Consider the following 12,422-nt stretch of genomic DNA (forward strand, 5'->3'; position numbering starts at 1 on the left):
TGTAGGGAGATAAAGAAGCTGAATTAGGGCTTCCATTTTCCCCGCTTTGCGATCGGAAGTCAACGATGGTGGCCCAGTCCCAAATAGGTAATACTGACAACTGGTGGTCGTGGAGAGCGAGTGTGAGCCTGTTAGTTTTCAAATGAATACACAATGTTGTTCACTCATGAAAATCCACTCCATATGCATGATAAATTTAATCTTTAGACTGATCTATATGGGGGTGAATGGTAAGAATTTTGAAACGTTCTCACAAAATGAATCAACAGAGCACGGTTAGTAAATAATTGTTATTCTTTTTGTAATCCTTTTATAAAATACAGAGCTTTCTTCTCTTTCTGTGCAAGAGACAGCATTTTTTGTTGTTTTGTTGCTGATTATTTTCTGTAATTTAATTCTTTATATATGGAATAATCCAATGAAAATATTAATGTATCCGTTCTGTTATCACTAAATTTGAATAATATGCCTAATGTACTAGCTCATAGTCTTTTGGGAAAAAAATTCTTAGGATATGAATATGTTAGGGAAACCAACAACAGGAAATTTGTAAAATGATATTGCTCCCAACCTTGCTTATTCTTTTCATTTGTGTTTATGTTGGGAACTTCAAATCCAGCCCATGATTAAAACGTATTATTGCTATTGTTAATATATGAAAATGGTATTCCCTGGGCCAACACCTTCGTTTCTGGCATATATGACCAATAAATGAAAGACTCACCGCCTTACTGCTGTAGTTGGTCCTGCACCACCTCCTCCAAAGTGGTGATCACCTGTCAGAAAGCTTCTTGCTCTCACCTTTCCCCCTTCCTACCCGTGTTCCAATAGCTGTTTCCCTAACTGCCATAACACAGGTGCCTCTCATCATTTACAAGGTGTGAACATGGCAGGTTAAGGGCCTCTGGGGGCAGACTGAGAAAAATTAAGTTTCTGAGGCTTGTTGCTGTCCTGTAATTGCTGCCATGTTAGTAAAGGTGACTCATTTGACAGTCTCTAGATCCCAAGCATTTAAAACCATAGCCAAAACTTGAAAGAACACCCTGGTGGTCAATTAACATCGACTTAACTTGGAGTCATCAATTAAAACACAAAACTACTGAGGTTTTTTGAATTAAAAATGTACCTTAATATACACTATGGTGAATCCAATTATTTGAAATGGGAATTACTTTATCCAAGTTTCTGATGAATAGGATATTTTTTAAATGTAGATATTTCCCAGGACACTGTCATTTAAAAAGCATCCCCACAGTGTTCTCTTATATTCAGATGATGGTCTGTTGCTTCGTTATGTTTAAGGCAACAAACATTTGATTTCCAGCACCACACTTCTCCTGGGCCCTCGGGTGTTGAATGTACACAGAGCTTGTCTTCTTCTCCACCTAAACCCAGGTAGTAAATGCTCCCTGGAGGACCACGCCCCATTCTCTGTGTGTCATTTTCTAGTTTGATGACTACTGTAAATGTGAAAGTCTTTATGCAGTCCTGACAACTCAAAGTGGTGGGATTAATGCTGTCTCCCAGAGATGTTACTGTTCCCTGACAGATTTAACAGAATACACCCACGCTCTGTGAACTAACATTTTATATCCTGAGAATAATAAACAGCTATATGAAATATTATCTCACTGACAGAAAGCTCTGACTGATATAGTATGAGAAAAAAAAAAGTGGTTGCCTTTCTGTGGCTTGAAAAAACATTTCAACTATTTAGTTTCTTTGGAGTTTGGATATTATTTCTTGTTAGTCAATAACAAAATTCAACAAACAAGTGAAGATTTTGTAGAAAGGAGAGTGATCCCTCTCATTAACAGCGAAAAACAAATAGACTCTGGTTAGTCTGAAATTATTGTTAACAATAATATGAGGCTGAATATTAACAGGAAACAGTACACTTGAGCTAGCAAGTTTAAATTGTATCCCATTTTCACTGCTTGAGAGAGGATTTTGTAGAGCAGTTAAACTCTCCTAAAGATTGTGTTATTGGATTAAAATTAATTGCAAGGGGTAAACTAAGCCAACATTGTAGTTGAAAATTGCTATCAGGAGCATTAGAGACTGAATTATTACTAATTTAGAATTTAGGAAATTATAACACTTGACTTTATTGATATTTATTTATGTTTTTGCTTTTGTAGGTTTCATTGATTTCATAGTAGAACCAACATTTTCTCTTCTGACAGACTCAACAGAGAAAATTATTATTCCTCTTATAGAGGAAGACTCGAAAACCAAAACTCCTTCCTATGGAGCAAGCAGGTTTGATTGTTTTCCTTTTATGTGTCTTTTCTCTTTTACTTATAATTATCTTTATTATTCCTTACATTAAGCAGGAAATTCTTAGAAGAATTACTAGGTAGTATTGCCACCTAATGGCTCTATAATATATTGCATCTGCCTTTGAAATTAGGAACTTGATGTTCCTAATCAAGAAAAAATATCCAAGTTTAATACTAAGGAGTATTACAGAATCGTATTCAGAACTCAGGAGAATAAATATTATTTTAATTTTTATTGAAATGTATGAGTTATATCCTGGATATATTAACATATCCAATCATGGTAAGCAGTTGGGAGAGGGGAATTGTGTTGTACAGCCCACTTGTATATCTAGAAAGATGCCTACTTCAAAGTTAGCCTTTTAGATGACATGAATACAATTGATCTGGATAATGTGTAATAGTAAAGTCCATTTATATACAATTTAAAACATTTCAATCTAGATTTTTTTTATTGGTAAATGTGTTAAAGGATATTATTTAAAACGTCCAGTTGCAGAAAAATTATGCTAAATTCTTGCCCATATGAACATATGCTGCTGCTGCTGCATCACTTCAGTCGTGTCCGACTCTGTGCGACCCCATGGACTGCAGCCTACCAGGCTTCTCCATCCATGGGATTCTCCAGGCAAGAACACTGGAGTGGGTTGCCATTTCCTTCTCCAATGCATGAAAGTGGAAAGTGAAAGTGAAGTCGCTCAGTCGTGTCTGACTCTTAGCGACCCCATGGACTGCAGCCTACCAGGCTCCTCAATCCATGGGATTTTCCAGGCAACAGTACTGGAGTGGGGAGCCATTGCCTTCTCCCATATAAACACATAGCTGTTCCTAATAACATACCAACAGGGTCCTTAAATGTTGCCCTAGTGAAGAAACAGAGGGGATGTTCTACCTGAGAAAGATCCAGGTTAGCCTGGCGATCAAATGATGGAAGGAGGGGCAGGGACGGTTATCTGACTCCAGAGACACCTGGTGTCTCTTTTGTGATGTTCACCAGTGGCCTCACGACTAAGTCAGCTTGTCTCAAGATTCTGCTCCTCTCTTTAGGCCTCACCCACTGCCATCCCCACCCCATAACACATGCTATGGGATTATGACCTGCTGCTCTGGCCCTGTCCACGAGGGGAGGAAGGTGAGCAGCACTGGGCCTAAGCTGCTGCCTTTCCTGCTTCTCCAGCTGGTTTTGTAAAGTGTTTCAGGCTTTGCTTCCTCGTCTCATATTCTGCCCTTGGCATTTTCTGGTTTCTTTGGTGTTACTATTAGCTCAATAATCTATATGTTATCTCATGTTGCTGATTCCTTTAGACGATCAAATATGAAAGGCACCACCAATGATGGAACCTACTCCCCCGACTACTCCCTTGCCAGCGTGGACCTGAAGAGCTTCAAAAACAGCCTGGTGGACATCATCCAGCAGAACAAAGAGAGGTGGAAAGAGTTAGCTGCTCAAGGTACAGTTTATGAGGCCTTCCTCCATCCCTCCCTGTCCTAATGCCTCCTCTGAGATGCTGGATTGTGTTTCTCCCTAGATTTCCTCTTTTACAAAATATGAAAGCTCTTAGAGGTATTTATAATTTGGCTATTCATAAGAAAATTGGTTTGACTGTTAAATATAAAGAAATTCTGCTCTGTGTGTGCCATGTAGGCTGTAGAGGTATTGACGTGGGTGACAGTGAAGTGGATGTGAAGGAAGGCTGGGACAATGAAAGAGTAGCAAAGTTTTACATGGCATAGCATCCTCCTGTCCATTTCTAGAGGTGCTTTTGATCCTGTGTTTCAGCTTTCCAAATAGATTTTGTGTTACACTAGGAAAGCAAGACTTTGTGTCAGAGATTTTTTTTTTTTTCAGTTTTACTAAGTTATTTCTTTGGCTGACAGTTTCACTAATGAGTTAGAAAGGTCATTTGTAATCTGCTACTGAAGAAATATGTCCCTGGCGTATCATAGGTGCTTTAAAGTTATTTATTGAATGTGTTTTTGAATCAAAGAGTGAATGAATAAACTTCGCTTTGAATCTGTTTATTCAGAAGGGAAAACAAATGAACATATTCTCAGAAATAGAAGACAGGAGGGAAACAAGATTTCTGAAACGCCTCCTATGTACCAGGCATTTTACATGTATTATCCTATTTCCTTTTACAACTGTCTTTTGAAGTGGAAAATATTACGCTCATTTTACAGTCTGGAGATAGAAGATCATACAGCTTCTAAGTGCTAGAGTCAAAACTGATTCTCTACCCAAGGTTTTTCCCACTGCATGCTATTATACTGTCCCATATCTTTCAAGAAAGTATGAAATATTTGAGTTGAATATGAGTTAAAATAATATGAGTTGAAATATTTATATTCACATAAAATAATATGAGTTGAAATATTTATATTCAACAAATCCAATAATTCAATTGACCAAAATGCACTCTTCTCTAAGAAAGTTTTAACTAAAATAAACAGTGAACCCCAAATATCAATCCATCACTTAGAATCTATTTGTAATAAAGGAAGCTCTGTGTCAGAATTGGATTAAGTACTACAATTGCTCTCTTTCTAATAAACTTTATTGTGTTGCATACAGAGGTAAATTTTAGATTTGCATGAAGTTCTCAACTTACATTTCTGACATTGAGTAATAATAACTCAGTCCTGCAGGTATAAAATGTAGAACCAAGATTTGAACATAGGAAGTCTGGCTTTAAGCAAATTAAAATCATAGAGCATTTTAATAATATAATTTCCAAGGGTACTTATGTAGAGCATTCGTTTGAATAAAGAAACTTACGTTAAATTTTATTTATAAAATTACATACTTGGTTTCTATTTCCAATGCAATGGTAAACTAGATAAACTTAAAGAAATATGGTGAAAAACAACTAGCAATGCTGGATGAAATATTGCTGAAAAGAAATTGGCACCCGTGGTGAAAATCAAAGTGTTAGTTGTATCTGACTCTGCGAACCCATGGACTGTAGCCCACCAGGCACCTCTGTCCGTGGAATTCTCCAGGCAAGAATACTGGAATGGGTAGCCATTTCCTTCTCCAGGGGATCTTCCTGACTCAGAGATTGAACCCAGGTCTCCAGCACTGCAGGCAGATGCCTTACCATCTGAGCCACCAGGGAAGACCTGGCACCCATAGGACCTGTTCAAATAAAGATAAAACAGAAGTTCAGAGAAATAAAGAAACTCTAGAGACAGGATCTCTCCTGAGGGCATCTGTTTACTGAAGTCATGGGTTTGCAGACTGAATTTACTACCACATTGGGTTTATGCCAGAAGTGCAAATTTGGTTTTACATTTAAAAATTCTATTACTGCACTCATCATCTTAATGATAAAAGAAGAAACATATAAGACCTCAAGAGATGCAGAAAGAACATTCAAGAAAATTCAGTATCCATCCACTTTTTAAATTCAGAGGAACATTCCTAATCTACTATTTTTGTTTTCCCACTTGTGTGGCCTTCATTCTTACTGCTTGAGGTTTCTTTTTTATCCCAATATATTTCTTTATCATTTGAAATATTTGTACTCTATTCCTATTATTTTCATAATTAGAAAATGTTAAATCTAATAATAATAGTAATCAATAATCAATAGTAAATAACAGAAAAGTTAACCAGTAAGTTTACCTTTCCACCAAACAACAGAAAAACCTTAAAACAATTTTTAATTGATATTTTATTTTTAAAAGTTTTAGAAATAGACTTTATATTTAGTAATTAAAATTTAAAACATCTTGAAATTCAAGAGGACAACGTCTTTTTAACATTGTTTTGAAAAATCAAGCTCGTGCAGGAAGACCCCTCCAAGGTTCTTCCTCTGCCAGCCAGATATGTTCCTCAGATAACCATAGGAGAGCTATATCAGACCTTCCAGGTCTATTTGATTGCTGGGAATTTTTTTTGTTAAATCCTGATGGTTTAGCAGTTACTCCAAACTTGGACCACAATCTCAAGCTTGCAAATGTGGGGTTTCCACATTTGTTCTAAACTAAATCCACCACTTTATATTGGAGAAACTGTTTTGTTTTGTTTTTTCTGTCTTATCCCAACAAATTGCATCTACCTGTGACAGCAAAGCTGGTTTCCATTCTCAAGCTGGTGTTGGTGGGGGAGGTTGAGAGCAGTTCCAGGCAAGAAGGTCCAGATTCCTGCCGTTTGTACCAGAATCTCCAGGAATTTTTCAAGAATAAATGCTTCTCAAAGTGTCGTGTTGCCTTGATTAATTTCCAGTGTGATGGAATAATTGCTTTTGTCCATGTTTTCCAATGCTGTGCTTCTTTTCTGTGCAGGCCAACTGAAGTCCTCTCTCTCCACATGGGTTTTGGGAAAATTAAATAAGTTGATTTATATAATTTTCTTACAGGTACCTGAAATAGTAGCCATTACATGAATTGGCTTTTATTATTGTACTTATTCCTTACTGTGCTTCTGCTATGTGTTCTAGGAATTAGGAGTACAGTAAAAAACAAACAAAACAAAACAAAAAACCTAGAGACACTTACCTTCATGAAAGAATTCAACTTAGGAGCAAGATTACAATTTTAAATAAGGTGCATAGGAAAGATTTTACTGAGAAGGTAATAATGTCAAAATACATGAAGGAGGTTAGAAAGACCTATGAGGAGGTCTGGTATAAGGGGTTGGGAAATAAGTTTTCAGACAGAGGAAATGACCAGCACTGGGGGTGGAGCTTGGCTGACATGCAAGAAATAACAGGAGGCGAATGAAACAGGGAAATTAGGCAAGTGGGAATAATGTAGACATGTGGTAGATGGTAACGTGATGCTGCGTCATTGGTTTGGGTCCAAGAGAGAAAGGAAACCCAATATATTTTAAAGAAGAAAACTAAAATGATACAAACTGAAATTTTAAAAGGATTGCTCTGACTACAGAATGGAAACTATTATGTTTGTTACGTAAAAATGAGAGTGGTGAGAAGGAGGCAAGAAGCTGCTGTTCATGACCCAGAACAAAGATGTGGGCTCGTTACGGGTAATAGCGGTGGAGGGACAGTGTCTAAACTGTGGATACCTGATCCAATAGGCACGAGTGGGAAGGGACAGCACAGAGATTGGATTCTGGATATATTCTGAAAGTAGAACTGGGAGAATTTGTTAATAGATTAGATGTGCCATGTGAAATCCAGAGAAGAGTCGAGAATAATGCCGGTTTTCGGTTTTCTTAAATGTTAACCGTGTATGAGTAAATTTCTATAATCATTTTGCAGAACACTTTGGCATTCTCTAGCAAAGCTGAGGATGCAATGCTATATTTCCCCCAAATCTCACTTGTATGTTTTTACCTTAGAGAGGCTTTTGCTCATGTGCATCAGAAGACATAAAACGTTCATTGCAGCATTGTTCATGAGTGCAAAAAACCTAAAAACGGTGGCAAAATGGATTCATAAACTGTGATTCTTATTCATGTTCATACAGCTGTTAATATAAACCTTCATCGTGAATATTAACAGGGATGAAAGACAAATAATATTAAGCAAAATATGCAGCTGCTGTGTAATATAGCAAGACACCATTTATAGAAAGTTTACAAAACTGAAAACTGAATAATAGGTTTTAGAATACACACTAAAGAATGATAGGGGAAAATATTCATCATTGTTCTAGGGAAAGGATGGAGAATTTATTTAGGAGTTAGTAATATTTTATTTCTTTAGTTGAGTTCTAAGTGAACACCGATGTTCATTTGGTTATGCCTAACATACATGCTTTATATATATAATATAATCCATTTTTATGAATAGAGTATTTCATAATAAAAGATTTTTAAATGTGATCTGCTGCAAAAACACAGCAACAAAAACAGTCTTCTGTTTTGAAGTCAGTGTGTATCAGATACTGCCATTGTAATTTCCCATTGCCATCACCTCTGGTCTGAAATATACTGAAGATGAAGGTTTCCTTATTATAATTGCATTAAGATGAAAAAAATCAGGTTATATGATGCTGAGAACTTTGGAATATTAATTAAACATCAAGGTTCTGAGCAAATGTTTAATCATCGTTATGCTACCTCTGGACTTCCCTGGTGGCTCTGATGGTAAAAGTGTCTGCCTACAATGCAAAGGACCCAGGTTCGATCCCTGGGTCAGGAAGATCCCCCTTGAGAAGGAAATGGCAACCCATTCCAGAACTCTTGCCTGGCAAATCCCATGGACGGATGGAGGAGCCTGGTAGGCCACAGTCCATGGGGTCGCAAAGAGTCGGACATGACTGAGAGACTTCACTTTCACTTTCATGCTACCTCTGAAACTATATTTCATAGTTATCTCAAAAACATCCCACTAATCCTAGAGCCGTGGATGGTATGGATGACTAGGTTCCATGGTAGGTAGCTCCTGGGTCATCAATAAAACACTTTTAAAAAGAATAATTTCTTTCAATAAGTTCAATTCAGGATCTAAGAACATCTGTTAAAGAATGTTGTATGAAAATTCATTCCTTTTTTAAACCTATTTTAAACTTTAGACTTTTTATTTTGTATTGAGGTATAGCTGATTAACAATGTGATAGCCTCAGGTGAAGAGTGAAGGGACTCAGCCTTATATATACGTGTATTCATTTCCCCCCAGATATCTCCTCTCCCATCCAGGCTGCCACATAACATTGAGCAGAGTTCCATGTGCTAAACAGTAGATCCTTGTTAGTCATCCATTTTAAATGTAACAGTGTGTACATGTCCATCCCAAACTCTCTAACTATTCCTTCCCTCGTCCTTTCCTCTGGCAACTATAAGTTCATTCTCTAAGTCTGTGCATCTCTTTCTCTTTTGTAAGTGCATCTGTATTATTTATTTTTAGACTCCATATATAAGGGATGTTGTACAATATTTCTTCTTTGACTTCATTCTGTACGACAACCTCTAGGTCCATCGATGTTGGGGCAAATGACATTATTTCATTCTTTTTAATGGTTGAGTGGTATTCCATTGCATACATCGTCTTTAGCCATTCCTCGGGAACATTTAGGTTGCTCCCATGTCTTCGCTATTGTCAACAGTGCTGCAGTGAACATTGGGGTGCATGTATCCTTTTGGATCATGTTTTTCTCTGGATATATGCCCAGGAGTGGGATTGCAGAGTCATATGGTAGCTCTATCTTTATATTTTTACACATTCATTTTTTATACAGGGAATTTTCAAAAAGTAAAGCCCTTGAATGGCAAACACAAAAAGGAAAAAAATGCTTTCTTCCATCCCAAACTCGTTTTGGTTAAAGGTATCCATTTAGAGTGAGTAAACGCGTTCATTATCTATTCAGCCTTCCTTAGCATCTTAAGTCTCTGCCCAATCTCTACCTTCTTCTGTACTACTCAAGAGCAGACAGAAGATTTTAAGAGTATGTGGCTGTCTTTCTACTGAGGCATGTGGAGGGAAATGGTGGAGAGAGTCACTTTTCTATTTCTACCTGTGGATTTTCAGACAAATCACATAACTTTTCCTACCCTCAATAAATGTTATTATTGGGAAAATCATATCTTTCCTAATGAAGGAGCAGACATTCCCATAAATTCTGACCAGTCTCCATTTATGCCCCAGAGTTCTGAATGTCTATAGTGCAGCATTGAGAACAAGGCATCAAGGAAATGAGAAAAAGAGTACATTTGATGGCCAGTGGATGAGAGATACTTCCAATTAACCACCAAGAAAATCCTTTACAGAAAAGAAATGTGTAGTTTATAAAGTGCCACATAAGAGTAACTCATTTTCACTGGTGACCTGCCTTCCTATGTCATGAACAATGCCTGTGTCTGAAGCTGAGATGGAGGAGTAGATTAGATTTTGTTTAGAACAGCCCCAAGTGGCAAACACAAATATCTGTTCTCCCTCGAAGCAAAAGAGTTGCTTTTTTAAGTTACCTAAGAGTCTGGATTCTCTTTAGACGTGAGAATTCCAAACTGACCTAGGTCCACTAAAACTAAAACCATAAATGAATCCCAGATCTGTTTTCTTTCCTGTCTTCTCAAAGAGAATGTGTACTTGAGAAAAACTAGTTATGTCCCAGGGTGAAATCTGGGTGGTCAGTCTGGAATGGAATGCACTGTTTTTCTTACGGTACTGAGTAATTTTATGACTTATTTGATATTGATTCAAACCCCAAAACACTAGGCACAAAGAAGATTAAGAAGTGGAAAAGGAGGCACCGTGAGAACCGAGACGCTCCTGGAGTCGCATTGTGTGCAAATCACAGCTGTTTAGAACCAGAAGAAAACCTAGAGCTAGCTTAAGGCAAGCGTGACGTTTTAGAATATCTATTAAAAATGTCAAACATACCAGTGCTTTCTAGTTTCTTTTTGTGACATATTCCCTACGTAGTTGCTCTAGAGGCGTAGAACGTGTTCAGTATAGTACCAATCATCTGAAACTTTTGAAACCTACTTTGGCTTAGTAGTTCATATGCTCCACCAAAAAAAGGAAAATAATGGAGTTTTTATTAGAATCTCTTTGATATAAATTTGGGGGAATTGTCATCTTTATAATATTAATTCATCCTATTTAAATCTATCTTATCATTCTTATGTCTTCTTTCATGTTTAGCAGAAAACTTATTTTTCTTTGGTAATAATAACAATAGTAATGATGACAGAAAATATTTGTTAGTGATATTAGATGTTAGGTACCCTACTAAGCATGTAATATATTATGTAATCACTTAATATTTATGATTAATAATACTATGTTTAAAATTCCTGAATATAGTTTGTTGGACTTCCCATTAGTACTTTATATTTTTATTGCTTTGTGAACAAGTATTTCTTGCAGGTGTATAGAAATACAATTTGCCTTTGTATACTTTTCTTCTACAAATCCCTGGAGGAGGGCATGGCAACCCACTCCAGTATTCTTGCCTGAAGAATCCCATGGACAGAGGAGTCCATAGAGTTGCAAAGAGTCAGACATGACTGAAGCAACTTAGCAGGCACACACAGGCACTTCTACAAAGGACAGTTTTTTCTTCTCCAAATGTATACCTTTTATGATTGTTTCTTTTGAGACAACTACACTAGCGAGTTTATCTAGAATGATCTGAAATGGAAGGAATGATGGCATTCAGCTTGTCTCTGAATTTAAAGGAAGATGTTTAATGTTTCAGCATGGTTTGATATACCTTAATTTCTTTGATCTGCTCTTTATGAGGTTAATTATATTCCCATCAATATTAAGAAAATAAATTTGAAATAAAACATTTAGTTTTAACAAATGTCTTTTCTGTAGCTTTTTAAAATAATTCACATGATTTTTCTTTTTAATTAGTTCATGCAGTGAATTATATTCATAGATTTTCTAATGTTGAACTACCTTATGTTTCTTGGATAAACTCAATTGTTATGTATTACCTTTGTAAGATATATATATATATATGTTACTTTGGCTTGCATTATAAAATTTATATTTGTGGATGAGATTAGCTGTTGTTTCCCTTTCTCATACTGACCTTGTCTAGTTTTAGTACTGAGATTACAGTAGCCTTATAAAATGAGTTGGAGTTTGAAAATTCTTGACTTTAAGTGAAATTGGTAGGACTACCTTTAAAATACCATTAAGCTCAGTGTTTTATTTGTGGGTTAGTTTTTATCTGCTGATTCAGTTTCCTTAATGTTTACATAGAATTTCTTAAGTTATTCAGTGTTCAGGGTTTTTAAGATTTTGTGAGATACAGCATATTGCAAAAGAATATATAAAAACATATATGTAGTATTTATAAGTTAAAGAAAGTATACATTATTTTAATCAGATCAGATCAGTCACTCAGTCGTGTCCGACTCTTTGCGACCCCATGAATCGCAGCACGCCAGTCCTCCCTGTCAATCACCAACTCCCGGAGTTCACTCAGACTCATGTCCATCAAGTCAGTGATGCCATCCAGCTATCTCATCCTCTGTCGTTCCCTTCTCCTCTTGCCCCCAATCCCTCCCAGCATCAGAGTCTTTTCCAATGAGTCAACTCTTTGCATGAGGTGGCCAAAGTACTGGAGTTTCAGCTTTAGCATCATTCCTTCCAAAGAAATCCCAGGGCTTATCTCCTTCAGAATGGACTGGTTGGATCTCCTTGCAGTCCAAGGGACTCTCAAGAGTCTTCTCCAACACCACAGTTCAAAAGCATCAATTCTTTGGCGCTCAGCCTT

The 12,422-nt window shown here is 36.7% G+C and overlaps 1 protein-coding gene across 10 annotated transcripts in view; it reads left to right on the top strand.

Annotated features, from left to right (window-relative positions):
- PDE1A (phosphodiesterase 1A) overlaps nt 1–12,422 on the top strand; it is a 400,450-nt gene that overhangs the window by 344,009 nt on the left and 44,019 nt on the right. For 4 of the 10 annotated variants that reach the window (XM_059891725.1, XM_015474638.3, XM_010801844.4 and 1 more), the window contains exons 12-15: nt 6–87; nt 2,142–2,262; nt 3,588–3,733; nt 10,406–10,740. In XM_059891725.1, the coding sequence (XP_059747708.1) occupies nt 6–87; nt 2,142–2,262; nt 3,588–3,733; nt 10,406–10,524 (468 nt within the window). In that variant the 3' untranslated portion in view covers nt 10,525–10,740. Of the gene's footprint in view, nt 1–5; nt 88–2,141; nt 2,263–3,587; nt 3,734–10,405; nt 10,741–12,422 lie in introns of those variants that run through there. The other 6 variants (XM_005202257.5, XM_010801843.4, XM_024998854.2 and 3 more) reach the window with 3 other exon arrangements.

The sequence above is a fragment of the Bos taurus genome, chromosome 2 (assembly GCF_002263795.3).
Source record: "Bos taurus isolate L1 Dominette 01449 registration number 42190680 breed Hereford chromosome 2, ARS-UCD2.0, whole genome shotgun sequence".
NCBI lineage: Eukaryota > Metazoa > Chordata > Mammalia > Artiodactyla > Bovidae > Bos > Bos taurus.